Source organism: Ctenopharyngodon idella, chromosome 6 (assembly GCF_019924925.1).
Source record: "Ctenopharyngodon idella isolate HZGC_01 chromosome 6, HZGC01, whole genome shotgun sequence".
Classification (NCBI taxonomy): domain Eukaryota; kingdom Metazoa; phylum Chordata; class Actinopteri; order Cypriniformes; family Xenocyprididae; genus Ctenopharyngodon; species Ctenopharyngodon idella.
Window position 1 is genome coordinate 12,376,429 of NC_067225.1, and position 27,635 is coordinate 12,404,063.

Here is a 27,635-nt window from a genome sequence, read left to right on the forward strand (position 1 = left end):
GTGGTAAAGCACGGGAGCGAGTCATTACTGGTGTAATTTGCGCCGGCAGCACTGGCTCATAGAGTGGAAAATCAGGCTGGACTTCGCTGGGGGAGGACAGACGTCCACGAGAGCGGTTCATGATTCCTCTATGAGACAAATGCAAACATTTACTCCACAGCTTCATAACAGTCACATCTATTAGATCTTTACGTTGTTTAAACACAAGACATGCAACTCTACATGGCTGGTGGTTAATTTCTGAGCTTAAAAGCAATCAGAATGCAAACACTTCAAGTCTTTATATTTAATGCATCAATTATGCCTTGTATTGCGCCTTATAATGCATTGTATGATCTCATGAATAATTGTTATAATACATATCACTTGCACCTTTAGAAAGCATAATGCATAAAAACACATGACAAACAACCAGTTTCATTTGTAACAAGGAATCTGAAAATGTTGTAATGCATTTAAAATTTAGTTACAATTATTTTGAAAAGATATAATGCATTATACATAAGTGTTACCGTAAGGGTTAATGTGACGCATAAATAAACATTACTTACAGTCAGATTACGAGTAAAGCTTCTTTATTTCTTAACATTAAGTTCTAAAACAAACGAGTCTTCATTCCAAACGTGCATTTGTTTCTGTTTTCTGTTTCAGAGCTCTTTCTAAACTCCCACTGAGATAAAGAAGGTCTCGTCCATCCAGACACACTGCATTCTTCTGCTAAAGGCTCTCGACGCGCGACAGACTGAATGTGTCGATGGGATTAGGGCTCTCGGGCAAACATTTCAGGAGTTTAGTTTCACTTGATGGTTTGAAAGAGAAACATTCTGTTACCATTATTTACATTATGTAGGGTTACATACCATTATTTACTTTCAGTTGTAATAATAGAGCAGCATTATGAGGGTCTCCTGTTTAATTTCCACTTCTTTGTTTTTCAAAATACACATACAAAAAAAATCATAGGATAACATAGGATATCTGCAATCCAGCTTCAGTCAAGAGATCATTCCGGAAGATTCTGGGAAAATGTATACAGCAGTCACTACAGAATACAACAGTCCATTAGAGATTTGAGAAATATTCCTTCTGGAACTTCTGGAACTCTTCCTCAGTGAAGACGGATTTCTCAGCCGGTTTTTTGACAGGTTGATCCGGCTGATGACAAGCGCGCCGACTGGAATTCTTCTCTATAATCTAAAGAAAACACATACATTTTTAAATAATTTAAAATACATAATATACCATCACTGTTTGAATAGGGCTTTTCACACTGCGCTCTACCCTGGGTTAGCGTCATTCTAAACCCCGCTTTTAATCCTAGATAAAGAAACGATTCACACTTCTAATTTAGAAGGGGGTTAAGCACAGTTTTTTACCTGGGGTTATAAAATTAGAGCAGGATTAGTGCTGCTTTTGCACTGTTAACCCCGCATTGTGGTGCCAAACTTGTGCGATGTTAAGGCCCGTTCACACCAATAACGATAATTACAACAATAACTCAACCCGTAGCAATTCGTACGTACAAGGTGGCTAATTCGTATGAATTCGTACAAATGACCTACCCCTAACCCCACCCCTAAACCTACCCCTCACTGGGGTTAGACAAATCGTATGAATTCGTAAGAGTGAGGTCGTACGAATTAGCCACCTCATAAAATAAGTATGAATTGGTCGTGAAATAGCATTGGATAACTATATTAGCATCCACACTAATGGTGCGTTCACACCAGACGCGAATGAAGCGTTAAGCGTGGGCAATTTACATGTTAAGATAGACATCCTGCGGCGCGAATGACGTGGCGCGAATTGAGGGTTTCAGGCGAGTTGAAAAATCTGAACTTTGGCGAATATTCACGCCGCGTTAACCAATCAGGAGCTTGCTCTAGTAGTGACGTGATTACGACGTAACGAGCGGAGGCAGAAATCCAAAACAACAACAAAGGAGGACAAAATCATTGTCGCTGTGTGTGGATACCCGGAGCTGTGCGATACATCTTCGTACTTTTATAGAAACAGGAATAAAGGATCTTGCTTGGAAGAAAGTGAGTGAGGAGGTCGGACAATCTGGTAAGTTGTAAAAAATGCTCTTTAATCAATTTGAGCTATATATATATATACATATTGAGACTACAAGCTAGCTAAAGTTGAGCTTATTCGCCGTATTTTACAACTACTTTCCTGCTGACAAGTTGATGTGTTTATTCAGAGGAAGTGTGCAGAAAGAAGTGGAAGAGTCTGAAGCCCCTCTCATGACGCGAATTCGTGTCTGTTGTGACGTGAATTTCACGTGAGAATGAAACGAGTAAACTCAAAATGTTCAAGCGTCCAACTACGATTTATTTGCGCAAGTCGCGTCTGGTGTGAACGCCCCATAAGACATAATATCGTTCTGTTTATTATAAGCACACTGCAGTTTTGTCGTCTGTCTCGTGAAACATACGAGCTTGTTAAAGCAGGATGGATTCTGATTGGCTGTCAATGTTTTTAATCGTTCATCAGCGGGGAATAAAAACATTTTGAAAGTGATTCCAACTATATATTCCTATGTGCTGTTATCGTTATAGTTGTGTTGTGGACTCTTCTATTCTTTCACATAAAGAATGGTTAGAATGTTTTTTATAACTACATATTTATCGTTATAGTTATCGTCCATGACGATAACTAGATGATTAGCAATAAACATGCCTCATATCCACATGCTTTGAACAGTAATGTAAACACTGTGTGCATATATAAACAGTAGTATCAGGGTTTAAGGGGAAAAATGTGAAATGTGATGGAAAACATATCGAGCCTTTATGTAAACAGGTCGCGTGCTACGTTTGTCCAATCAGTGGCACTGACACCGCAAATATGCAAATAAAAGACGTTGTTGCCCCATGGTTTAAGAACGTACCGTTTCAAACGTCAGTTTATGATTACACAGGGTAAATAGTTCAAGTGTGAAAAGCCCTGATGTGTATCTGTATAAACTAAATAAACCTGAAGGAGAGATTCAGACCTTTGTTGTGTGGGTGCTTTGTGTTTTATTAGTTTTGGACCGGAAATAGTTCAGATTTGTTCCGTAATTACTCCTCTTCCGTTTCTTTCTGTATTCGTCTGGGAAAAGCAGAGACATTAATCAGCGGAGCAGTCAATCTAGTCAAACTGAATGCTTATGTTTCTGTGATTAGCCTAATTGAATGAGCAGGTTTGAAGAAGTTTACCCAGAGCAGATCGGATGTGTTTGTCTTTGACTGTGGTTGTGCTCCGCGCTGCTCCTCCGGGTCGCTGCAGCTGCCGAATCCGCCTCTGAACGCCCTGTTTATCGGTGCTGATCCGCTCCATCAGCGCGGACTTATGAGCGCTTCTGCTCTTCTGTTTGCGCTTCACTCCATCTACAGAGAGACGTATATAAAATAACTTTTATACAAATTACGTTTGCCTATATATTCAAACAAATAGCTACTACAAACTGCTAGCCGTCTAGGTAAAAAGAAAAAAAAAAACAACAACGATCAATTACCTTTATCGCTGAACAGTTCAAGTCCTCTTCGGATCAATGATGCTGACATGATCAAACTGATCAAATAAATGTGGATAAATATAGACTACAATGAAGCGTACTGTGTTTTCATGCCATGTGAATACACCGTGTGCGCAACAACAAAGTCTCGAGCAGGAAACACGAGCTGCAGAAAGTTCCGCCTGTAGATTAAACGCCTGTAGATTAACTCTCTCTCTCTCTCTCTCTCTCTCTCTCTCTCTCTCTCTCTCTCTCTCTCTCTCTCTCTCTCTCTCTCTCTCTCTCTCTCTCTCTCTCTCCATCAATGCATCTGTAAAAAAATCTGTAATCGTATTTCAAACCACTTCCAAGTGTGGTTTCCATCAGATTCATGTGAGGTTTTTCTGCTGTCTAGACTTTCAAAAACTCATCTAGAAAAAATCTGGATATGCAAAAAATCAGATTTTTGCTGCAGTCTGATCATGACCTCTGATGTCCATCTCATTCCGTGCTGTCACCTCCATCGGTCTCAAAACATTGTATTTGTGTAATTTTCTGCTCAACCGGCTCAACAACAACCTTGTTTCTGCAGCGACTTGTTTCCTATAACAACGTCTGACATGTTTATGTTTTACATGATTTACAAAATTTACTGTATAAAAGACCCACATTTGTAACTTTCATTCATGGGGATAACATGGATAATTTGACATTGTTTATTTTAAGATTTTTGCCCATCTTTTGAAAAATGCAGTTTTAAAAGTAAAAAATTATCACTTTTTCCAGTAGATGGCTGCAGAGCTCCACTATTTGCTATTTGACTAAACGAAAGACATCTTTTCACAAGTTTTTTTTCAGTTGGATTCATATCTAAATATTATGAAACCACAATTATAACAATAAAAATTATTTTTTGTCAAAAAAAAAAAATTCAATAGTTACAGAGAAAAGTTGGAGTCGTTAGAGTTTATCGTTTATTTCAATCATCTGTTTTTCATTTAATTCTACAATTTAATCTACACTCCAGTTACTAACTGTAACAGAACAAAAATTAACAGAAATGAACAGTCATATTACATACAGTGCCACTTGAAAGTATGTGAACCCCTTGTAGAATCTGTGAAAATGTAAAAAAATTTTAACAAAAGAGATCATACAAAATTTCAGAAAAATCCTCCAGCTCCTGCAGATTCTTCAGTTTTCCAGCATCTTTTGCATATTTGACCCCTTTCCAGCAGTGACTGAATGATTTTGAGATCCATCTTTTCACACTGAGGACAACTGAGGGACTCAAACACAACTATTAAAAAAGGTTCAAACATTCACTGATGCTCCAGAAGGAAACACGATGCATTAAGAGTCGGGGGGGTGAAAACATTTAAACAGGATGAAGAGGTCTAAATTTTTCTTATTTCGTTTAAATATCAATTTTTTTTCATTTAGTACTGCCCTTCGGAAGCAACAGAAGATAACTACATGTTTCCCGGAGACAAATTAAGTACGATTTACCTTGATCTGCAAATTCCAAATGTTTTCACCCCCCGACTCTTAATGCATCGTGTTTCCTTCTGAAGCATCAGTGAATGTTTGAACCTTTTTTAATAGTTGTGTTTGAGTCCCTCAGTTGTCCTCAGTGTGAAAAGATGGATCTCAAAATCATACAGTCACTGCTGGAAAAGGTTCAAATATGCAAAAGATGGTGGAAAACTGAAGAATCTGCAGGAGCTGGAGGATTTTTCTGAAGAACAGAGCTCAGTTTAACTGCTCAGAACAAACAAGAGACTCATGAACAACCATCACACAACAAAAAAACAGTCGTAGATCATCCAGGTAACCACACACAGTGTTAAGAATCAATGGTTCACATACTTATGAATGGGGTTATTTTAATAAATTCAGCTATTTTTTTGTCTTGTGGATTATATGTAAACATCTTTTATGTAAAATATCTTACTCAGGACAGTACTAAATAAAAAATAACATGCATTTTGTATGATCTCTCTTATTTTGTTAAAATTTTTCACAGATTCTGCAAGGGGTTCACAAACTTTCAAGTGGCACTGTATTGGGTACAAATACACACATGAACATGAAAATGCAATGAACTGAACAGCAATGACAAATCAGCAAATAAAGCACATGGATTCTGTGTTTTTTTTTTTTTTTCCAGTACAAAAAATGTTAAACTTTGACAAAAAGTAATTTTTATTGTTATAGTTGTGTTCATAATATTTAGATATGAATCCCATTGAAAATAAAACTTGTGAAAAGATGTCTTTCATTTAGTCAAATAGCACATAGTGGAGATCTGCAACCATCTACTGGAAAAAGTGATAATTTTTTACTTTTAAAACTGCAAAATCCTACACTAAACCATGTCAAATTATCCATGTTATCCCCATGAATGAAAGTTAGAAACGTTGGTCTTTTATAAAGTGGATTTTACATAAAAAAGCTGTTTTTGTATAAAAACAGTATCAAAAAATAAATTTATTTATATAAATTTACAAGATATCATAAATCCTCCAAAAACTGCACAAACGTTGAGTAAAAACATTAATAAACAGAGTAAAATTACATTTGTTTAAAAAAATAAAACAGTTATTTTGTTACAAAAATCATTTTGTTGTCTGAGGTCTCCAGAGACTCTGAAGGTCACGAGTGTTACTTTTTTTTTTTTCACACTAACATAAAAACAAGATATCATTACAATTTATTTTTTATTTGTAGATCTAAAGTGTTAACCACCGTACAAAGTTTCATGCCATTTGGACAAAGAGAACTTTTTTTATTTTATTTTAGCAAACATCATTCGGGGTCAAAAAGACCCCAAAGACCATCAGAGGGTTAAGATGTCAGTTTTACTTACATTCTAAATCATAAACATCTTAAAGACATTTTCTAAATGTCTATTTGACATCTGACAGGAAATCCTACGTATCTCAGATGAGCAAACACTCTAAGATATGTCTTCCAGACGCTCATCAAATAGACGTCTCTGAGATGTACGTGTGCTATCATCAGGGATAAGGTTTCAAACCAAATACAAATGCAGCTCGAAATGTATTTGTACCAATCGCATTTCATGTGATTTCTAAATCATAAACATTTTATGATTTGCCACTCACACTTGCTAAATATGATCCCCATGGGATATGCACAAAAATTTAGACTGAAAGTCTGCACGAGGGTGGGATTTAAATATACAGAAGACCCTGGAACCGCCTTGTTCAAATGTACTACTATTTTGTTGTAAATACTAACAAATGGGTCAGATTTCAACTTTCTATCCTTTAAATCTTATTCAACTGTTTGAGAGTCTTATGTGGCCTTTACTCTTCATTTGTTGACATTTAGATGCCATAAAACTGTGTGTCTCAAGTCTTGCCTCATTTCTGGATTGTGATTCTTGTGATAATGATCTCGTGATTTTATTTAGGTCAGATCGGGTTTTTTGACAGTATGTCGCAATACAGCCCCGTGTTTGCTTCAGTCCAAAGTTGAAACACAGACATGTGTGTTGATCAGCAGGTAATGAGACAGCAGTATATGGAGTGCCGCTTAAAAAAATAAAGGAATCAACAGTCAATTAATTTGAAAATAAAAACATACATAAATTTGTAAGATGACAAAACAATAAATAGACGTATTTAAAATGATTTTATGTAAATACAGCACTATAAATGATTTTAAATGTTTGTCAAATTGTTCATTAATACATAGGTTATAAATCCATAATTGAATACTTTGTCTGCTGCCTATCTCTGTAATATATTGAATTAATAAATCATCTAAATACACGTTTGCACACAGTGCTGTTGTACTTGTTTTATATGTTATTTTATGTTGTGATGGTTCGACAGCTCTAGTGGATTACCCACGAGTGACATTCGGCTCTCTCTCCACACACACACACACACACACACACACACACACACACACACACACACAGTTAAATGATCAGACATCTTACAAGGCCTATATGTCTAAGAGATTGTGTGTTGTAATATGACGACAAACATTTGCGATTAAACATTATGCCTTAGAACAGATATTCTGTGGCCACCAAAGAACAAAATATGTGTAATATCTAATTTCTATGTGGCAGGGGGCGCTAGAGATACAGATCTGAACCTAAATAACGGCACAGATATTATCTCTGATATTAGATAACAAAAATCAGTGAAAGTTCGTGTCTTTTTGTGACACTATTAACAAACATTTAGAAAACAAATCCATGTACATTCAAATGTGAAGGTAGCTTTTTTTGAAAATTCAAGAAACATGTTCAGTTTGGCCTTATAATAGGCTATTACCAATTAGCGTATTAGAAGAAAAAAATAGATAAATACACTTCTGGCCCTTTAACATTCGCTTCTCTTATACGTATTTAGCTTAAAGCACCAAACAACGTCATTCAGATGGAAGAAAATGGTCATTTTTGTGTTTGTGGTGAAAATTTTAAGGAAAGAAAACCGCGGGGATTTTTAGAGAAGCTCTTCTTAGAGAAGTGAGACGCGGTTTCTACAGAAGCGAGAAATAAACCGCAATGATTTTACCATTTTATTTGCTTCAAACGAAAACAGAGAGACAGAACGAAAAGGGAAACCCTTTATCTCAAAAATCCTGAGTAAATCAATGATCTGAAAGTTCACTTGTGCTCCGCTGGACGATGATGAGATGGAGAAAAGCAGGTCAGTTGCTTAATCTATCATTTATTTTGTTATATTAGATTTTGATCATTTAAGGCTAGTACATCAGAAGAAACAGGTCATTTACTCAAGGATATTGCTAATGTCTCAGCTGATTTTAAATAGTAATTTTGGCCCCGAAATGGTGATACCATTAACACTAGGATACCTGAGCGGTGGAATTTAATACGCTATTAAATCGCGGCCATTTTAGAGTTTAGTTGAGGGATAACGTTAAACAGAATGTACGAAAAAAAGTGTAGGCTGTATCAACAACTTAACACTGAAATAGGTGTTTGTGTGTGTGTGTGTTTCGCGCCCTGTGTGTCTCAACTGCTGGGATGGATGATTGATGGTGTTTGTGATTAGTGGAAAAAGTGCAGGGGACGGAGAAGGATGTGACAGAGGTGTGATTGCTGGAGGATGTCGCGGCTCTTTTTTCTCGTAAATGTGGTTCAGATAGGTCTATTTTTTTGCGATTCTAGGAAGAAACAAGATAACAGCCCCTTGGACAAAAATGCACCCCCATCAGCAGCTTTACTAATATTTTGCTAGATGCTTCACGAGAGTTGTAAATGTGTTAGCTTAAAGTTGTTATTGTTGTTGTTGAGTGTGTGTGTGTGTGTGTTGGAGTTGTGGTAAAGCCGCAAATGTTTTTCTCCGACCTCAAGTAGGCCTATCCTGTTTTAGTAGGCCCACTTTAAACTTTATCTCAGACTCTTTCGTTTGTGGTTATTTTTGGGTTTGTTATCTTGTCAGAATAAGTAGAGATGGGTGTGAAGGGAATATAAACCAGTTTGGTTTGTCATGTGCGCCCGTCAATAATGTATTTTGCTCTGCCAAAGTTCAATAGAAACGCTGTTACTGGCAGCAGAAATACACGAGCGTTTGGATCAGCAGAACCAATAAATCAGCTGTGATGATGATCCGCTACCAAAAATATATTTCATATGCGTGCAGAGTCACACATTTTGGGGCTTTATGGACGCGCACGCGCACATAATGATCACAATGGCGCTCACTATAAGGTTTTTTTTTTTTTTTTTTTCGGACGGACTTTACCTTTTCCCTCATGGATGTTGATTTAATGTTAGACACGATATGAAAACCAACTGTGAGAAGCTGTGAAAGTTTCTCTGGGTTTCGGTTTCGCCTCAGTCAGTTTTGATCATAATTCAGAGGCTGAAATGGCCGAAATGACTGACTGAAACAATCTGCCAGAAACCAATGAAATAGCCACTACGTCAAGCAAAATGTTGATAAGTGTAGCCTACCTTCATATGTAAATATAGAATTTAAAGAACTTCTCGTTAATTTTTATATGCAGATATAAATGTGTTTCCTCACTATCAGAGGCTCTTTTGCACAGTGGATTTTAATTAACTCTTTTTCACACTCTCACTTACTATTTCATTTGTGCACTAAATTTTCACAAGTGGGAAGAATTATGATTGTAAACAGGGCAATTTAGCATAATTAAAAGAAATTGTCCTGCTGAATCCAATTTAATAGCAAGCTTTTTATGTGTCCAAAACACAAATATTTTCATATCTTTGCATAATTTAAACAAAATTACAGCTTGATTGGAAATTATGGTATAAAAATGTTAATGATATTTATTTCACTTTGTTTTCTCCACACTTCACATAAAATATCAAATTTCATCTCAAGGTCTTGAAAAATACACTAACTTTAAAAAACAAACAAACTTGTGGCTAACCTGTTTTCACTGTAGTTTAAAATGATTTTTGTTGGAAAAAAATAATGATAAAGTTTGGATTGAGTACATAGGTAAAATATTTATAGATGAAATGCATTCAGCATGTAGCACAAATAAATGCACAGAAAAAGGCTTATGACATGCTAAGTGTCGTGAGAGGTGGAAACTTCCCTGTAAAGTGCTCATTTTGTTCATGTTCAACTTTCAGATATAAACTTTAATGAATTTTATTTAAAGAAATTAAATAATTAAAGGATTAAAAAAGGGAATAATGAAGAAATAAGAACGGTGAAAGAAGTTCTAGGTTGTGAAGTAGTCTATTTAAACTGTTTGCAAGTACTATTTTATTTAAAAATATGCACACATTCACTCTTGCTTGTATGTCTAATATGTCTCGTCACATTTAGTTATAAATTTTCAATTCAAAATGGAGAAATTCCATAAAAAAGTTGAGTAGTTTGCATCACTGTATGTTACTGTGGATTGTTAAACATATCCATCATAAAACAGTTGTCAGATATTAAATGTTTAGCTGATTATATCTTACCACGCACGCACTCTTTCACTGTAAAAACTAAAAGAATTGTGTTGGAATTCACACTCGTCTTCAGTGAACAGTAAGCCCCGCCTTCTTTGATCTGATTGGCCATCATTTTGACATTGACGAGTGCTGTTGGACCACTGATGCAGACCAGCCTAAAAATGTAACTTTTTAAACAGTCTGTCATCCTAGTAGATTATTTCACATGTTTCTGTGGTGCACTGGAAAACAATAACAAACATTTCATAAGTTTTAAATGCTTTTATTCTTAAAGGTTCCCAAAAGGGGTTTTCACAAACTTTTCTTCTTCTTCGATGCCATAGAAGAACCATTTTTGGTTCACCAAAGAACATTTCAGTGATCATTGTAAAGAATATTTTACAAATCTTAAGAAACATTTTCCACAATAAAGAACCTTTTGTGAAATGGAAAGATTCTGTGGATGTTCAGATGCCAATAAAGAACCTTCATTTTTAAGAGTGTAGTGAAAACATTCAATATATGCAAAGAGTCAGTATAACCTTGGAGTTCTTCTGCATGTCCACTTACCTTTTGAAAATTGAACACAGGCTCTCTGTGGGATTAAGATCCGGGATTTGCCTGGCCACGGATTCAAAATTCCAATGTAATGATCTCCGAGGCACTTCATTATCACTCTTGCCTTGTGTGCTCCATCATGCAGGAAATTGCATGGATCATCACCAAAATGCTCCAACCTAGATTTTTGGGAGACGTTGCTCTTGCAGGAAGTTTTGATACCATTCTTTGGTGTTTTTGGACACAATTGAGAGAGGGCATCAAATGCAACAGGTCTTACATATCAAATATTAAATGAGAAATCCCACTCAGTCAAATGGTTGACATGTCATTTGAAGGTGATGAAAATTAGTACAAAAAGTTCATTTATACATATAAAATAATGATTTGTCTGCCCAGTTTAGCTAATAATTAGTTAACTAATAAATGGGTTGTGATGAGAAACCCTGATTACTTCGTTTCAGTTGCATTATTTGTCACTTACAGATACTGTGAAATAAATGTAAGTTATTCTGTGCTATTTCCTAAGTAAGAGTGAAAATAATCAGCCCTTTCCAGTTATTCTTCGCTCCTTAAAATAAAGGTTTGGCATCAATGGTTCCATAAAGAACATCAATGTAATCTTTCCATTGCACAGAAGGTATTGGAAAAAGGTTATTGAAATGTTCTTCACACTAAGAATAACATAGTTCTACATAAAATGCAACAGGTTTTAGAAACATTTCAAATACTGAATGAGAAATCCCACTCAGTCAAATGGTTGATATGTCATTTGAAGGTAATGAAAATCATTTATGGGTCAATGACGTGACGCCTAAATTTTCTGTCCGATTGCATTTTTTTTTTTTTTTCAGTTAAAATTTGGTTTAAATGCATAAAAAGATACCATATATACTGTATGTAGCACCTCTCCTGTGCATGTACCTGCTTTAACTTTTTAAAAAAACATATTGTAATTTTCTGTTATTTAAAGTGTCAAAGTAGTGCGACAGTCTGGCCACAACTTCTGCTTTGAAATGATTTTGTGCACTATTCGGTTTTGTAATCCTGTACAAAATTGCGAAGCATTTGTATTTATATTTCCATCATAATATACTAAACAAACATTGTCCGATGATGTCCATTTTATGAAATATCATGTGCTGCGACCATCAAAAAACTACCACTTTGGGACTTTCATGCTGAAATCCATTCAAAGACAGGAAGTTGCATCATATACCAATTTGCGAAGGACCCATGGAAGCAGCGAGCAGGTTTGTAACTTTTGTAACAAAATTTGGAAAAAAAATAACCTTTTTAACGGCTTGTATGTAGTTACCACATTTGGATATCATGTGGTATGACCTTAAAAAAACAATGAATATTACAATATTTCTGCAAATACTTTTATTACAAATTTCATTGTGACCTCTTGTAGGAAGAGGTGGTGTGACGTAATATCATGTGGTGCGACCACTGCAGCATGTTTTCCATGATAGATAAATGTCCTAGATGGCAGTTTTTGTGCTTTTATATTAAATTGATGATTTGTATTCATAAAGTACTTTACTTTAGTATCATTTGGAATAGATTTTTATGCAATTTGGGTCATTTTATAAAAATATTTCAGACAGTTTATGTTTGTATTGTACAATATGAGAAAAAAGCATGCAGTTTCAGTTTAGTAATTATGCATTTATTAGTCATTCATTGTTTATTTATTTATAACTATTTCAATCTGTTTTAGCAGATGCCACTGCCAAGCAAAGTAAAATCCGCTGGCCATAGGCAGTGTGTTAATTCTGACCCTGCAGCAAGAATGGAGTTACACCTTGCTAGAAGAGTGAAATGTTATTACAATTTAAAATATCTGTTTTCTATGTGAATATATAGTAAAGTGTAATTTATTCCTGTGATCAAAGCTGAATTTTCAGCATCATTACTCCAGTCTTCAGTGTCACATGATCATTTGTTCATATTTTTTGTGGAAACTGATATTATTTTATTTGTCAGGATTATTTGATGAATATAAAGTTCAAAAGAACAGCATTTATTTGAAATAGAATCTTTTGTAGAATTATAAATGTCTTTACTGTCACTTTTGATCATTTTAGGCCTAATGTGTCCTTGATGAATTAGAGTATTAATTCATTTTTTTCGGTCAACTTAAATTAAAAGGTGCACTTATGTTTGTGATGTGATTTTTTTAAATTAAAAAAATGTTTATAAAATTTTTGTGTTCATGAAAATTCTGTGAACTTTTAATAAAATCTGGTTTAAATCTATTTTTTGTATAAAATTGATTGTTTATTGATCTCTTTAAATAGATTTTTAATGATATTTAAGGTCTTCGTGTCATTTGGAGCGACCACACATGTGGTGTGACCAATAACAGCAATAACTGATTTATAATTAAAAATAAAATATCTAATTTCTATGAATCACTAATACAGTATGCTGAAGTGAATGGAATTTTTAAAACATTTTTATCAGTTTTATGCGATTTACAGGAAAAATAAGAGTTAAGAAGGCAACTCTGAAGTTATAAAACAAAAATATATTCTTCACAGAATCTCAAAAGAACTGCAAACACTTTGTTTCTAAACATGATTATAACAAAATTACTGAGAACTTGTAAAAAAAAAAAAAAAAAAAAGTAAAAAATGTTAAGGAAGTTAATTTTAAGATAAATCACGGTCGCACCACATGACATGCCCAATTCATCTAGATAAAAAAACACTAAAATCACTTAATTAAAAATTTTAATATGAATTTATGTGTACACAACATTCTTAATGATTGAACAATTGCAATAGTTTTTTTTTTTTTTTGTATTTTAAAATTGGCCTGTCGAAAATCATTATACGTCATTGACCCTTATACATATAAAATAATGATTTGTCTGCCAAGTTATATCTCTATCGCAGCTTTCATTGGCCAAGGACCGTCAAGGAGGACATTTGATTGACATGTAAAGCAACCAATCACAGTTCGTTTTGTTCCACCATGTTTAAGGGCGTAAAAATGTAAAGTCGATGTCCCTACAATAACAGACCGGCGTGCATCTAACAGATTATTAATTCAAGAACGTTGTGCAAGTTTACTGCAACAATGGAGCCGCGAACTTCACATATGTTTAAAAATCCAGCATTTAGTTGTCACAGTTGTACTCATGACGGCGTTCTTCTTCCACGAGCTGGTTTGGCGTCACGGCATTTGTTTCCCGGCGGACCGTTAAAGAACAGACACAAGAATTGTGTAGAATTCAACCAACCAGAAGATGACTTTGAAAATGCTGAAGTGTTTCCAGTTAAGTGTGCCTCAGACGTCACGCCCACGGACCGTTGGCTGAACGTCTGATGCTAACGTCTGCACTTACCCGTGACATTTTCCACCAAAATGGTCGAAGACAGGTGTTTCATAAAAGGTCAAAATGGAAAAGTTGTTAATGAAACGTTATTGTTTTTAAATCTTTCCTAGTGATGGTTTAAAGGGTTAAGAGTAGACTACTACATTATTTGTTCTTTTTTCTACAACTGTAGGTTAAAAATTATAGATTTTTTTAATAAATATCAAAATAGAACTGTGAAATTAATCATCCCTTTCCAGTCATTCTTCGCTCCTTAAAATAAAGGTTTGGCATCAGTGGTTCCATAAAGAACATCAATGTAATCTTTCCATTGCACAGAAGGTTCTTTATATTGGAAAAAAATTCTCACTAGGAAAAACATGGTTCTATAATGTATAAAAAACATGGACTTCGCTTGTGATGATCACACACACACACATTGAACCTAAAATGCAAAATCAGAAGATAAAAATGTAAGAAATACACATTAGTCATAGTTATTTTATCGTCTGGATCACATCACTGACATTCTGAAAGGAACTATATGATGCCATCCAGTCTTGGCTAATGTGAATGATGTCGAAGCTGATGCACACGTGGTTTTACTAAGAATACCAATGTCCTTGAAGAGGAAATAAGTCATGAAGAAAACGATTGCATCTAAACTCTGACTGAACTCTTGTTACTGATAAATGCATGTCAAATGGAGTTAATAGACACATTAGCTGCAGTTCCATATTAGATTAATTCACTAAATACATTCTACAATATAATATTCATTAGTTGTGCTCAGCGATCATTGATTAAACATGTTAAACATCAGTCTACATTTGTTCCTGTAATACTGAACTGATAATGCGTGCTGTCATCTTCACAGAAAAGCTCTAACTTTAAAGGCTTTCTGAATAATAGACATGCTTATCTGGAAACCACATCAGCTGATATTAACATTAACTGGCATCGGCTAATTGTCGGGCTACTGATGGAGTTTTGTTTTTCTGAAAGAGTGAAATGAGAGCACCACACCTGAAACCACCGTTTGTTTTCTTCTCCTCAGTCCCACACTGACGCGAGAAACAGGTGCAGTCCCTCAAATGTGCGGTCAGCCGCTCTCAGCCTTCATGAAGACTTATTATTAACGTTCACTGAATGATAGACAGGCGCTATCTCCTGCATACCATCTTTGGACAAACAAATTAAAGATTGAATGCATAAGGCTTTAAATGGCCCATGAGTTGGAAACAGATAAAAACCTGTGTGTAGCATTTAATTCCTGTGCAAAGGACCATTTCTAAACCTAAATCCAGCCTTTCAGTAAGTAACCTTGAGGCAGTAATGTATATCCTTATTTTTCTCTGTTTGCACTATTGCAGTGTCTTTTGCTTTGGGATGTCATGCATTTGTTGCACGGCTGCAGCTGGATCAAAATGCAGAATTAATATATTAAACCGCTGTTAATCTTTCTGTGTTTGGCTGAATGTCCAAGACTGGATCCAGCTTTTATTGAATGTAGTGAAAAGGGTTCATTCTTAAATCTTAAGAATCGATTAGTCTAACTGTTTTCAGTTGAAGGAGAAGATGCACAGAACATGCAGCGCGCCTCCCATCAAATAAATCGCAATAATCTTTGTGCTTTGTTACTTTTGATATGAAGCAAAGTCTCAGATTTCAAATGACGTCCATCTTATTATGAGATTCAAAAAATAAATACCGTTTTGGCGCTGTTTAATGTGGCGTGACAGATCGCTTTAGCGCCTCAGTTAACGAGAAGCGGCAGGACGGAGCGCATGTGAACATCCTCTCCTCCACTTTAATACCAGTTACAGCGCGAAATAAACATGAATGAACATCTGAAGGTATGTTAAAATATACAGTACAACTTACCGAAATCCGTATCATGTCATGTTCATTGACACCAGCCTCTTGTTCATTGACATTCTCACATGAACTACATTTTTCCATAACTCTCCCACGAGCAGGAAAGAGACCATTTCTCTTTAATAATATCTTCGTTATCTCCTGATGTTACAAGTAACTGAGTCTTGTTGTAAAAGGTCTGAAGAGCGAGTTTTATCTTCACACATTCAGGCTATGTTTGATTTTGCGCAGCCAGAGAAAGTGAAAATAAAAATCACCGGCGTGTGTGAAACGCGCTATACAAATAAACTTGACGCTCCTTGTTAAGTCTAATAACAAGCACAAACTGTGTTAAATAGAAATTGATGTGCAAGCAAAAAGGTTTCTGTCCTACGGTGTTTTTCTACTTTACCACAGTAAAGAATGCAAATATAATAGGCCTAAAAGCGAACGAAAGGAAGAAACGTTTATAATCCCCTGCTTGAGTGAAGATTTGGGAAAAGAAACAGAGATTCCATGTTCAGTGGAATAACTAATGGAATATTGTTAAATTCTCTGATAATCGGGTGATCAGATCGCGATTCGCAATACAGAATACAAAGCCGACAAAGCTTAAATGTATGACGTAACTCTCTCATTCGGCATGAACCAAAATGTTTCCATGGCTGCGATGTCACATTTAATTGCTAACCTATTAGCCTATTTCTTCTATAAACTAAGCTTTGTGCTTCACTCGTGTCATATTCACGTAAAATACTGGCACAGCCCTATCAGTGGGTACCGAATATACCCGGATACTCGGTTCTCTCGGTACTACAGAAATGCTGGTATCGTCACATTTTCAAAATTTCAGTACCGACTTGGTACCGAAGTACCGGTACTTTTGACAACACTAGGTAGGTGGGTGGGTCAGTGCATGGATAGATGGAAGGACAGACTTACAGATGATGGGTGGGTGGATAGTTAGTTAGTTAGTTAGTTAGTAGGGGTGTAACGGTAGACGTACAGGATTTCCGGTACGGTGCACATGTGTACCGAATGCTTTACATTGAAACTCCTGTTTGGGAACACTTCATTTTAAAATAAGCTCTGTGATTCATTTTTTTTTTTATCATGGTATTCAAACAGAAAATGCCGTTTTGACGAACTTTAATGTGGCGTGACAGATCTCTGTGTAGGCGCCACAAGCGGCGTTCAAGCGACAGCGCGGAGCGCGAGTGAACGCGATCATCTCTTCCACGTTAATTACAAAATAAACATGAATGAACATTGTTGAAATGATACAGTACAACTTACTGAAACGTATAATATCTCGTGTAATCGCTCAAACAGCTTGTAAACAATGTCATGTAGCATTTACATTTCAGTGTCCACAGCTTGTTACCAAGAGAGATTCATTCTTTCGCTAAATATATGCACTATATTAGCCTATATATATTCATTATATTTTACTTAACCTCTTATGTTTAAATAAATCTGTTATGAAAATGACGACCATTGTGTAAAAATGATTATATTTCAACAACGGATTGGAGTAAAAACATAATTTTATATTTAGATTTATAAGTTAATGTAAAAACTGCCTTATGTGGAGCGTATATGTTTGCATATAATTTGTTATTTGAGTGTTGACTATTATATCTAAAAATAAATAGCAATTGAATTTAGTCTAATAGTTTGGGCTCTGAACCTTTAATATTATAGTAATGTTCAAGTAAGAGCTCCCTATATAGTTTACAGAATTAGCAGACATAATTGTTTTTATCCTTAAGAAACTTTTAGTTATAATTTAATTTATTTAAAGACAGAGACAATGTGTTCAGTAAACCACTGTTTAATTAAAAAAAAAAAATTTAAAAAATCAATTTTATGTTTAGTTTTCTTCCCCCTGCTGTACCGAACCGTCGGTTTTGTGTACCGTTACACCCCAAGTAGATAGATAGATAGATAGATAAATAGATAGATAGATACATAGATAGATAAATAGATCTTTACTAGAGCAGGTTTCAGGACCATAACCACAATCTGTGGTTTATTCTGTGGTGCAAAGCTTCTCGGAAACATGAGGCCCTGACACACAAACACACACACACACACACACACACACACACACAGAAAGAGAAACACACACACATTCAATCCACTCCACTAACACACACACACACGTTATTTGTTTTCAGCAGTATAAAAAATATAGAGACTAAAAAACATGTCAGTGAGTTGAATTGAATGGACAGGAGAGTGTGAGCACGAGGGAGAAAACACAACTCCTACACACTTCTCATTTCCTGCCCAGTAAATGTCACCTCAACAGCCAGAGCTGCTTTTATCCATGACCTGCTTCACACACCGTGTGTGTGTGTGTGTGTGTGTGTGTGTGTGTGTGTGTGTGTGCCTCACAGGAAGGGTTGTGTCCGTGGAGATTCGCTGTCTACTCTTTAACCCTGTAGCGTGTGTGCCAGCGCTCACAGACAGGAACATGAGTGAAGTGAGATCGTGAAGCTCAGCGCTTGGAACCGTCTCCGCTCATCACATGTATGTATAGTGCTTTTATTCACTTTGAGTCTCTATAGACATGACCAATCAGCTCAAGCTTCTGCTTGAACGCTTACATTTTTGTAGGCAAATATCAATGTATGAATTATGATTAGAAATTAATCGAATGAACATCTGACATGAATAAGAATCATCATCAGATTCACACAAGTTTCTCCTTCAATAGTTTGTAAAAGTTTAAATTTTAGAGGGATTTCATGTGTCACATGATTTGATCTCTACATCATTCCCAGATCATTTGTGTTTTCACTTTACTTTTTTTGATCATCTTGCTTGCTTTAAAACTTTATGACTGAATAGTTTCCTTCATTTCTCCATTTTATAATTTACGGTTCATTCAAGCCGAGAATCAAAGAGGTTGAAAATAGTTCACAGCAACTTTGAAAGCACTCATTGTTAATGATCGCGTCTGTCGCGCTCCTCCATGTGGTCGTTCAGAAGCAGGCGCGCGTGTGCGCGTTCAGTCGTGTTCCCGTCATCACTACAGGAAAGACGTATTGGTTAAATCCGTTCATACGTGAAGTCGACGGCTCTGATCGCAGAAGAGAAGCTCCTGGTCTCATATAATTGAGGCTGTGGGTGATGATGTGTGTCTGTGGCTTTGGGTTTTTCCACCTGACACTCATACTGCGTGTCGAGTGTGAGAGTTTGGGGGAGGAAAAAGAACGCAGATGCTTTATTTGTCATGCTCTCTTCTGTGCGTCTGACGAGAAAATGAGCAACAATTTCATGAATGTAATCAAGTCTCTCTCTTTCAGATTTTCAGATGTATAGGAAAACAGCATCATGAAGATTGTGACCATGATGATGATGATGATGATGATGATGATGTCATTCTTATATTCAACTCTTGCTGATCAAAGTAAGAACTACTTATTTTTATATGTCCTTATTTGTAAAAACAAAATAATCATTTAGTAAAAGAGTTTTCTGTTAGGGTTAGAGTATGGAGGGTGTTGAGAGCTGGATCAGGCATAACATTATGAGCACTGACAGGAGAATAACACTGATCATCTCTCCATCACGGCACCTGTTAGTGGGTGGATATATTAGGCAGCAAGTGAACAGTTTGTACTCAAAGTTGATGTGTTAGAAGCAGGAAAAATGGGCAAGCGTAAGGATTTAGTTGAGTTTGACAAGGGCCAAATTGTGATGGCTAGACGACTGGGTCAGAGCATCTCCAAAACTGCAGCTCTTGTGGGGTGTTCCCGGTCTGCAGTGGTCAGTATCTATCAAAAGTGCTCCAAGGAAGGAACAGTGGTGAACCGGCGACAGGGTCATGGACGGCCGAAGCTCATTGATGCACGTGTGGTCCGATCCAACAGACGAGCTACTGTAGCTCAAATTGCTCCAGAAGTTAATGCTGGTTCTGATAGAAAGGTGTCAGAATACACAGTGCATCACAGTTTGTTGTGTATGGAGCTGCAGACCAGTCAGGGTGCCCATGCTGACCCCTGTCCACCGCCGAAAGAGCCAACAGTGGACACGTGAGCATCAGAACTGGACCACGGAGCAATGGAAGAAGGTGGCCTGGTCTGATGAATCACGTTTTCTTTTACATCACGTGAATGGCCGGGTGCGTGTGCGTCTCTTACCTGGGGAACACACGGCACCAGGATGCACTATGGGAAGAAGGCGAGCCGGTGGAGGCCGTGTGATGCTTTGGGCAATGTTCTGCTGGGAAACCTTGGGTCCTGCCATCCATGTGGATGTTACTTTGACACGTACCACCTACCTCACAACTTACAGGACTTAAAGGATCTGCTGCTAACATCTTGGTGCAGATACCACAGCACACCTTCAGGAGTCTAGAGGAGTCCATGCCTCGACGGGTCAGGGCTGTTTTGGCAGCAAAAGGGGGACCAACACAATATTAGGAAGGTGGTCATAATGTTACGCCTGATCGGCGTATAAAAACAATGGAAGTCTTAGCAATGACCCAGTTTAGATTTAATAAAGTGTGTGTTTCATTGACTAGATGAAGGTTGTGTTGCTCAGATCAGATGTTGCTCTTTCTTCAGGTCTGGTGTGTCATAATGATTTTCACAGCTCCTTCACGTGTGTTTGGAACACTTCAAAACTGAACGTCAGACCCGAGACCAGCTGCTTACTTCGTGTAATGGTTGAAAACGTAAGGTAAGGCAAACTTGAGTTTATAATGTATTTAACGTGTCCTTAAACAATCAGCCTTTATATTGCACAATGATCCAGAACTGATGAACATTTAGCAGAAATATCAATGTTTCAGATGAACCTCATTTTCAGTACATTCGCTCATTTCTAAAGGGCAGAAGTGTTTTTATGCTCTGCTCTGGTAATTCTACTGATGAATATGTTGATTAGTTTGTGGGAAATAAATGCGACATATATTTTTCTGTGCCTTTGATTGCAGCAATAAACCTGTAATGACAGCGCAGATGTCACCTGACCCAACCCAGCCTCACATTCGCACTGCCACCATCGTTTTTAATGAAAAAAAGGTGAGCCATGTGTTTATGACATGTTAAACTGCAGATTTGATGGCTTGTCGGTCATCCAGCACTGGTGCATTGAGTTGAAAACATGTGACACATCATACAGATCGTTTCTTTCTCTTCTGATGCAGCGCCGTGTAATAACGCCATGGACCGATATTCATGAAGAAGTTATTTGTAAAGACTACACAGAACCTTTGGCTAATATTGAAAAGCATGTCGCAAGCAACAGTGGTGAGTCAAATATAAAATCTCACAAATACATGATTCACACAAGCATCTGGAACAGTAGTCAGAGAGCGTACACTCTTAAAAATAAAGGTTGATTATTGGCATTCCATGAAGAACCTTTAAAATCACTGAACCGTTCCATTGTAGAAAAGGTTCTTTATAGTGGAAAAAAAAGTTCTTTAGAATATTAAAATGTTCTTCACACTAAGAAAAAAAAGGTTATTTTAAGAACCGATTAAGGTTCTTCAAAGGCAAGAAAAATTGTGCCTAATTGCCTTTTTTTTCCAGTGTACATTGAAAAAAAATTTTATGTAGAAACAATTTTCACTCAGAAATTGCTACAAGAAATTACAAAGAAGTAGTGAATTAAACATTAAATTTTGCCGTAGTAAAACTAAATATTAGTTCACTTCAGAATGAAAATTTCCTGATCATTTACTCATCCCCATGTCATCCAAGATGTTTATGTCTTTCTTTCTTCAGTCGAAAAGAAATGAAGGTTTTTGAGGAAAACATTCCAGGATTTTTCTCCATATAGTGGACTTCACTGGGGTTCAACGGGTTGAAGGTCCAAATGTCAGTTTCAGTGCAGCTTCAAAGAGCTCTACATGATCCCAGACGAGGAATAAGAGTCTTATCTAGAGAAACCATCGGACATTTTCTAAAAAAAAATAAACATTCATATACTTTTTAACCACAAATGCTCATCTTGCACTGCTCTGTGATGCTCCATGCATTACGTAATCACATTGGAAAGGTCACGCGTGACGTAGATGGAGTACCGATCCAGTGTTTACAAAGTGAACGTGCAAAGCGAAGACGCCCTTTACAAAAAAAGGCAAAACAACGATGTCGGACGATTTTGAAGTTGGAGGAGAAAATGAGCAGTGCAAGACGAGCATTTGTGGTTAAAAAGTATATAATTTTATTTTTCTTAGAAAATGTCCGATGGTTTCTCTAGATAAGACTCTTATTCCTCGTCTGGGATCATGTAGAGCTCTTTGAAGCTGCACTGAAACTGACATTTGGACCTTCAACCCGTTGAACCCCAGTGAAGTCCACTATATGGAGAAAAATCCTGGAATGTTTTCCTCAAAAACCTTCATTTCTTTTCGACTGAAGAAAGAAAGACACGAACATCTTGGATGACATGGAGGTGAGTAAATTATCAGGAAATTTTAATTCTGAAGTCAACAGATCCTTGAACAAAAAAAACATAAAGTAGTATTTTCTTGTAAAACACACTCCAGTAATCTTGAAAATCATTTTTCACAGTGTAGTGTTTCACCAAGTACTACATGTTCCAGGATCGACATCTTTGTTGATCCTGAAACAACATTAGAATCAGCCAATCAGATTTTATGTCAAGTTTAGGCTTAAAACCAGGGTCAGGTGCTCCTACACCAGTGTTATTCACCTTTCATTTCCCTCTGATTGTAGGCATAAGTTAGGGTTAGTAGTAGGGAAAGGGTTTTTGTGCAGGAATGTTGTTCCAGGATCAACAAAATATGTTGATCCAGGAGTATGTCTTACTTGAGCAATTATTGTCTGACATTGGGTGGTGTGGTGTGTTGTGTTTCAGTAGTGAAAGTGGCTCCTCCTCAGATAGTGGAAGTTCACGAGCTCAATGTTTCTTGGAGAATCGGTTCTTCAATTCAAGCTCCTTATGAGTTTCAGGTCCAGTACAGATCAACTGCTCAGAGCTGGAAGGTGAGCATGTCAACCTCATTTACGACAAGAAAGTGTTATTGTTTTTGACAATTGCTTTACACGTGATTTCTTAAAAACTACAGCTCCAGATACATGAGTTACTAAGAGTATGTTTCTAGTACTTTTAGTGTGCAAGCAATTGTAAAACAAAAGCTGTAATGGTTAAAGACAGAAGATCTTTAGATGATGTGCAGATTCAGAACCCATTCTGTCCATGTCTGTGTAGGATGGGGACTTAAGCAGGACTGAAGAAACTCATGTGGTGCTTCCAGAGGACAAGTTGTTCTTACACCAGCAGTATGTGATCAGGGTGAGAGGCAAGCTTAAATCACTGTCCGAAGCCATCTGGAGCGACTGGAGTGAAGAGTACAACTGGACGTCTGAAGTGGGCCAGATACCCCACACAGACCCCACGCCAGGTGACACACGCCTGTCCGACTCCACTGACACTCAGCTGTGTGTGAGAGAAAAACATTCATGTGCTGTGAGACTGTAACACTCATCAGACGCTGTTTTCGCTTCAGGTGTCTCTGAGATTCTGGGGCTGGATTGGTCTTCGCTTGTCACTGGATTCACGCTGACAGGAATCACACTGGCTGCCATAATAATGTGTGCCATTCTCATCATGTGCAACAGAAGAACATGGTGAGTGACGCCGATCATATACACTGACGCTCAATCACCTGAAACATAACATCAAAATAACAAAAACATTAACAATAAGTATGATAATAGTAATAGCAATAATTATAACTATAATGATGAAGAAAACTATCAAAAATAATAACAGTAACAATATGTATGATAATAACAATAGTAGCGATATCTATAATGATAACGATAACTACTGTATAATGATGACTATAACTAACTATAAGAATAATTATAATGACAACGTTTACTGTAATAATGATGACAATAAATATGCTGATAATGATAACTATAATGATGACTATACAATAACTATAATGATAATGATAATTGTAATGATAGTGATAACTATAACAATAACTATAATGATAAAATAATGATAATTATAACAATAACTGTAATGATAACTCTGATAAAAATAATAATGATAATAACAATAACTATACTGATAATGATAACTATAAAAATGATATCTATATCAATACCTGTAATGATAACCATAACTATAATAATAACTATAATGACAACGTTAACTGTAATATTGATAACGATGAATATAATGATAACGATAACTATTACAATAACTATAACAATAAATATAATGATAACTGTACCGATAACTATGATAAATATAATAAAGCATGCAAAAGACATGGACAGTGTTGCCAAATCCATGGTTTTCCCACAGAATTGGGCAACTTTAACACTGTTGCTGCGGGTTGTTTTTCATGTCCACGGGTTGAAGCAACCCTAAATAACATGATATTTAGCCCCTGGAATGTGAATTTGATCAGGAGAACTCCGCCAAAAATGCGGATTTTACCCTCTGGGACCGGGGGACCCCCTACTGAAACGCCATTGGGCTAGTTTCGAGTAGCAATTGGAGGGTTTGTTGTGAAAATCTGGCAACCCTGGCCATGGAGGAAATCAATAATCTGCTACTAAGTGTATATTTGAGCACAATGATAGACACAAAAGCTCTGCATGTTCATGACTGTGGCTTCTTCACCTTTCAGTGTCCAGAAGAATCATTCCTTCTATATTCCTGATCCCTCCAAATTCTTCGGTAATCTGAATTCTCATCATGGAGGGAATTTTACGGTGAGTCCCGTGCGATCAGACAATCAGACATACATTATCCTTCGTTCTGTTCTGTTTGTTCTAACGCCACGTTCTCTCCATCAGTCTTGGCTGGGTCCGATTCTAGCGCGTGAGAGCTTCATCAAAGTGGACACAGAGTTCGTCAGTCCAGTCGAGGTCCTCAAGAAGCAGGACGGCTGCGATTTCCGCAGCGCACGCAAAAACAGCGGCGTCCTGCAGGACCGATGGGAAGGCACGACCAAATCCTCCAACTTTTCAAACTCCACCTACTTCCTGTCCCAGAGCTCCAAGGGGCCCAGCGACACCCTGGAGCCCTGCTCGGCGCACTGCTCCTACGGGCCAGCAGGGGGCGTCAGCGGGCCAGAGACAGGTTCTGCAGCGTGACGCTGACATCACTCACGGCGCCGAAGAGAAGGACAGAGTGAGTGAGCTGGAGTTCTCCATGAAGATACTAGAGAAGCTCCGCCAGGACACGCAGAGTCCAGATTCGGGTTTCGCCGGCGGGGCCGAAGACAGCATGGAGGAGTCGGACCTCCCCAGTCCGCTGGCCTTAAATCTGCCCCCTCACTTGCCCCGGGACCTGCCTGTGCCTCATCCCATCATGCACCCGCTCTTGGGCTTTGATCACAAGGCTGGTTTCCTGGTACCAAGCTGCCTGATTCCTGGACTAATGGAACTGGACCTTCAGAGCCCCTGCGAGATGATTGAGCCCTCTAGTGGGGATTACATGCCAGTGAAAAATGTGCAGAATTAACATTTAAGGCCACACAGACTGTTGTGTTCACATACAGATAATATCCGTTTAGACTGAAGTGATAATGAATGATCAGGACTCACTGAGATTGAGTTATGGTTTAGCGTATGAACAGAAACATACGATACGAGTGTTTGTTCTGCCATCATATACTCATCTTATATACTCAACAGAAGATGTTTCTAGTGGAGTGTCTAAGCTGCTCTTGTCTATTATAGATTCATACGGACTAGTGCTATGATACTTGTACGGCGTTTGTTTCGCACTTTCATTGTGTGTAAAAGAGCAGCGTGAGCATTCTGCTAAACGTCTTTTGTCTTCCAAATGAACGACATGATGGTCGGCCATTTGGGTGTCGGACATTTTGAATTTTGTCATAAAATTCTGTTTTACGAACGCATGAATGTATCATTACGAAACTTTGTATGATTCTTCGAGACCATGTTCTGAGAGGACCTGAAAAGCTTTGGGTTAGCGCCCTCTAGTGGTCAAGAGATATAATGAAATTTATGAAAATGCTTATAACATATGAAAAATTAAACATATTTTCATTTAACTTACATCATTAGATTTGTTGGCTTATGCAGAGGCCTACGAGTCCTACGATTTGCCAGTTATTAAAAGATTTTTGATAGACCCAACTGATGTTTTACACTGTGTCAACAAATTTGACTGCGAGCATGCCACAATAGATATATATCTTTGCAAAGGTTTTGTTTATTGACACGAAACTTGGTACATGTCATCACAGGCATGACTTGAGGGTGCATGAAGAGTTTCGTCATAGCGCCACCTACTGCTTAGAAGTTATAAACCATGCTATTATAAGTGCTTTAACTGATGTAATTTAAACAGCTTTCTCCTTACCTGATGATCACAGATATCCACAAATATTTCCTTTTCTGCCCTTATTCAGCTTGACCCTGTAATTGCTGCTTGCAGTTATATTTGGATCTGCTTCCGTTTGCTGTTGTGAGAGTCACACCTGATTTCAATACGTTTGTCGCACTCACTGTGTGAACGCAGCTCTGCGGATGAAACCAGGTCAAGCTAAATGTTCAGTTTACAATGTATAAACCTTTTAAAAACTAGCTGTTTCAGATGAGAGGATTTATTATATTTTACACCCTGTATGTTATCGTAATATATTATTTTAATTTATAAGATGTTCAGCAGCAGTGACATTTATGCTAAAATTAGATGGAAACACAAAAATAGAAGTAAAACTTGTTATCACTGTTATTGTCATTTTGTTTATGATGTTTGCCATTTCATCTAATTTTTAATTTACATGTATATTTTGAAAATAATGCCTGCTGTTTGAAGGAATGTACGAGAAGTCGTTTTCAGCGACTTCAGTTTGCTGCTAATTAATATATTAAAGCATATTTGTGCCCTGATTGGATGTGTGAATGTCTGGTTGACTCAAGTTATGGCTGGTTACTATTTTAACAATGTTTTTACTACATTTCTGGACCTTGAATGATGGTAATTTCGGTCTTACGGGTGTGGAACGACATGAGGGTGAGTAATTAGTGTCAGAAATTTCATTTTTTGGTGAACTAACCCTTTAAGTAACACTGATTATAAAAGCATCTTTCTTGACGGCCATTCAGTTTCTCTCTGGTTTAATGCTTTGATATATTTGTCATTTAAACTGAATAGTTCCAGTTGCAAAAAAAGCTTTTCCATCTAATTACCAACTAAATGACTTTTCACAGGGGTAATATGGGCCGTTGGTGACTTTATGTAGCCCCTCCAGTTCAAACCGCCTGCTCTAAGCAGGACTCAAACCTGGGCGCGTAGGCATGGGAGGCGGGCCCTCTAACAAAGACCGCTAAAGACTTTAGAGTCAATTGCTAGAGCCCCTCTTAAGTTCAGAGGAGTGAGGTTTACACGCACAGCTCTTAGCCTACATCTGTTACATTTACTGTATGTATTAATGATTTTAGAATTTTCAGAAGCAAATACGTTTTAATGGCACTGTATTGCTTAATCAA

At 37.1% G+C, this 27,635-nt stretch overlaps 2 protein-coding genes across 2 annotated transcripts; one reads left to right on the forward strand and one right to left on the reverse strand.

The window, feature by feature from the left end:
* Window positions 1-558: 558 nt before the first annotated feature.
* Window positions 559-3,697, reverse strand: rps19bp1 (ribosomal protein S19 binding protein 1). The gene is made up of 4 exons (XM_051895948.1): window positions 3,506-3,697; window positions 3,207-3,377; window positions 3,002-3,099; window positions 559-1,194 (listed from the first exon to the last, which is right to left on the reverse strand). Exons 1-4 carry the CDS (start codon window positions 3,552-3,554, stop codon window positions 1,063-1,065), a joined length of 450 nt encoding a protein of 149 aa, XP_051751908.1. The 5' UTR covers window positions 3,555-3,697; the 3' UTR covers window positions 559-1,062.
* Window positions 3,698-7,904: 4,207 nt separating this feature from the next.
* On the forward strand, window positions 7,905-27,035 carry LOC127513826 (interleukin-2 receptor subunit beta). Its single transcript, XM_051895906.1, is given in 11 exon segments — window positions 7,905-8,178; window positions 19,473-19,576; window positions 20,736-20,850; window positions 21,107-21,194; window positions 21,320-21,422; window positions 23,002-23,129; window positions 23,356-23,548; window positions 23,654-23,774; window positions 24,797-24,881; window positions 24,966-25,250; window positions 25,252-27,035. Coding segments are annotated over 10 exon segments (1,578 nt in total). The 5' UTR covers window positions 7,905-8,178; window positions 19,473-19,500; the 3' UTR covers window positions 25,636-27,035.
* The last annotated feature ends 600 nt before the right edge of the window (window positions 27,036-27,635 follow it).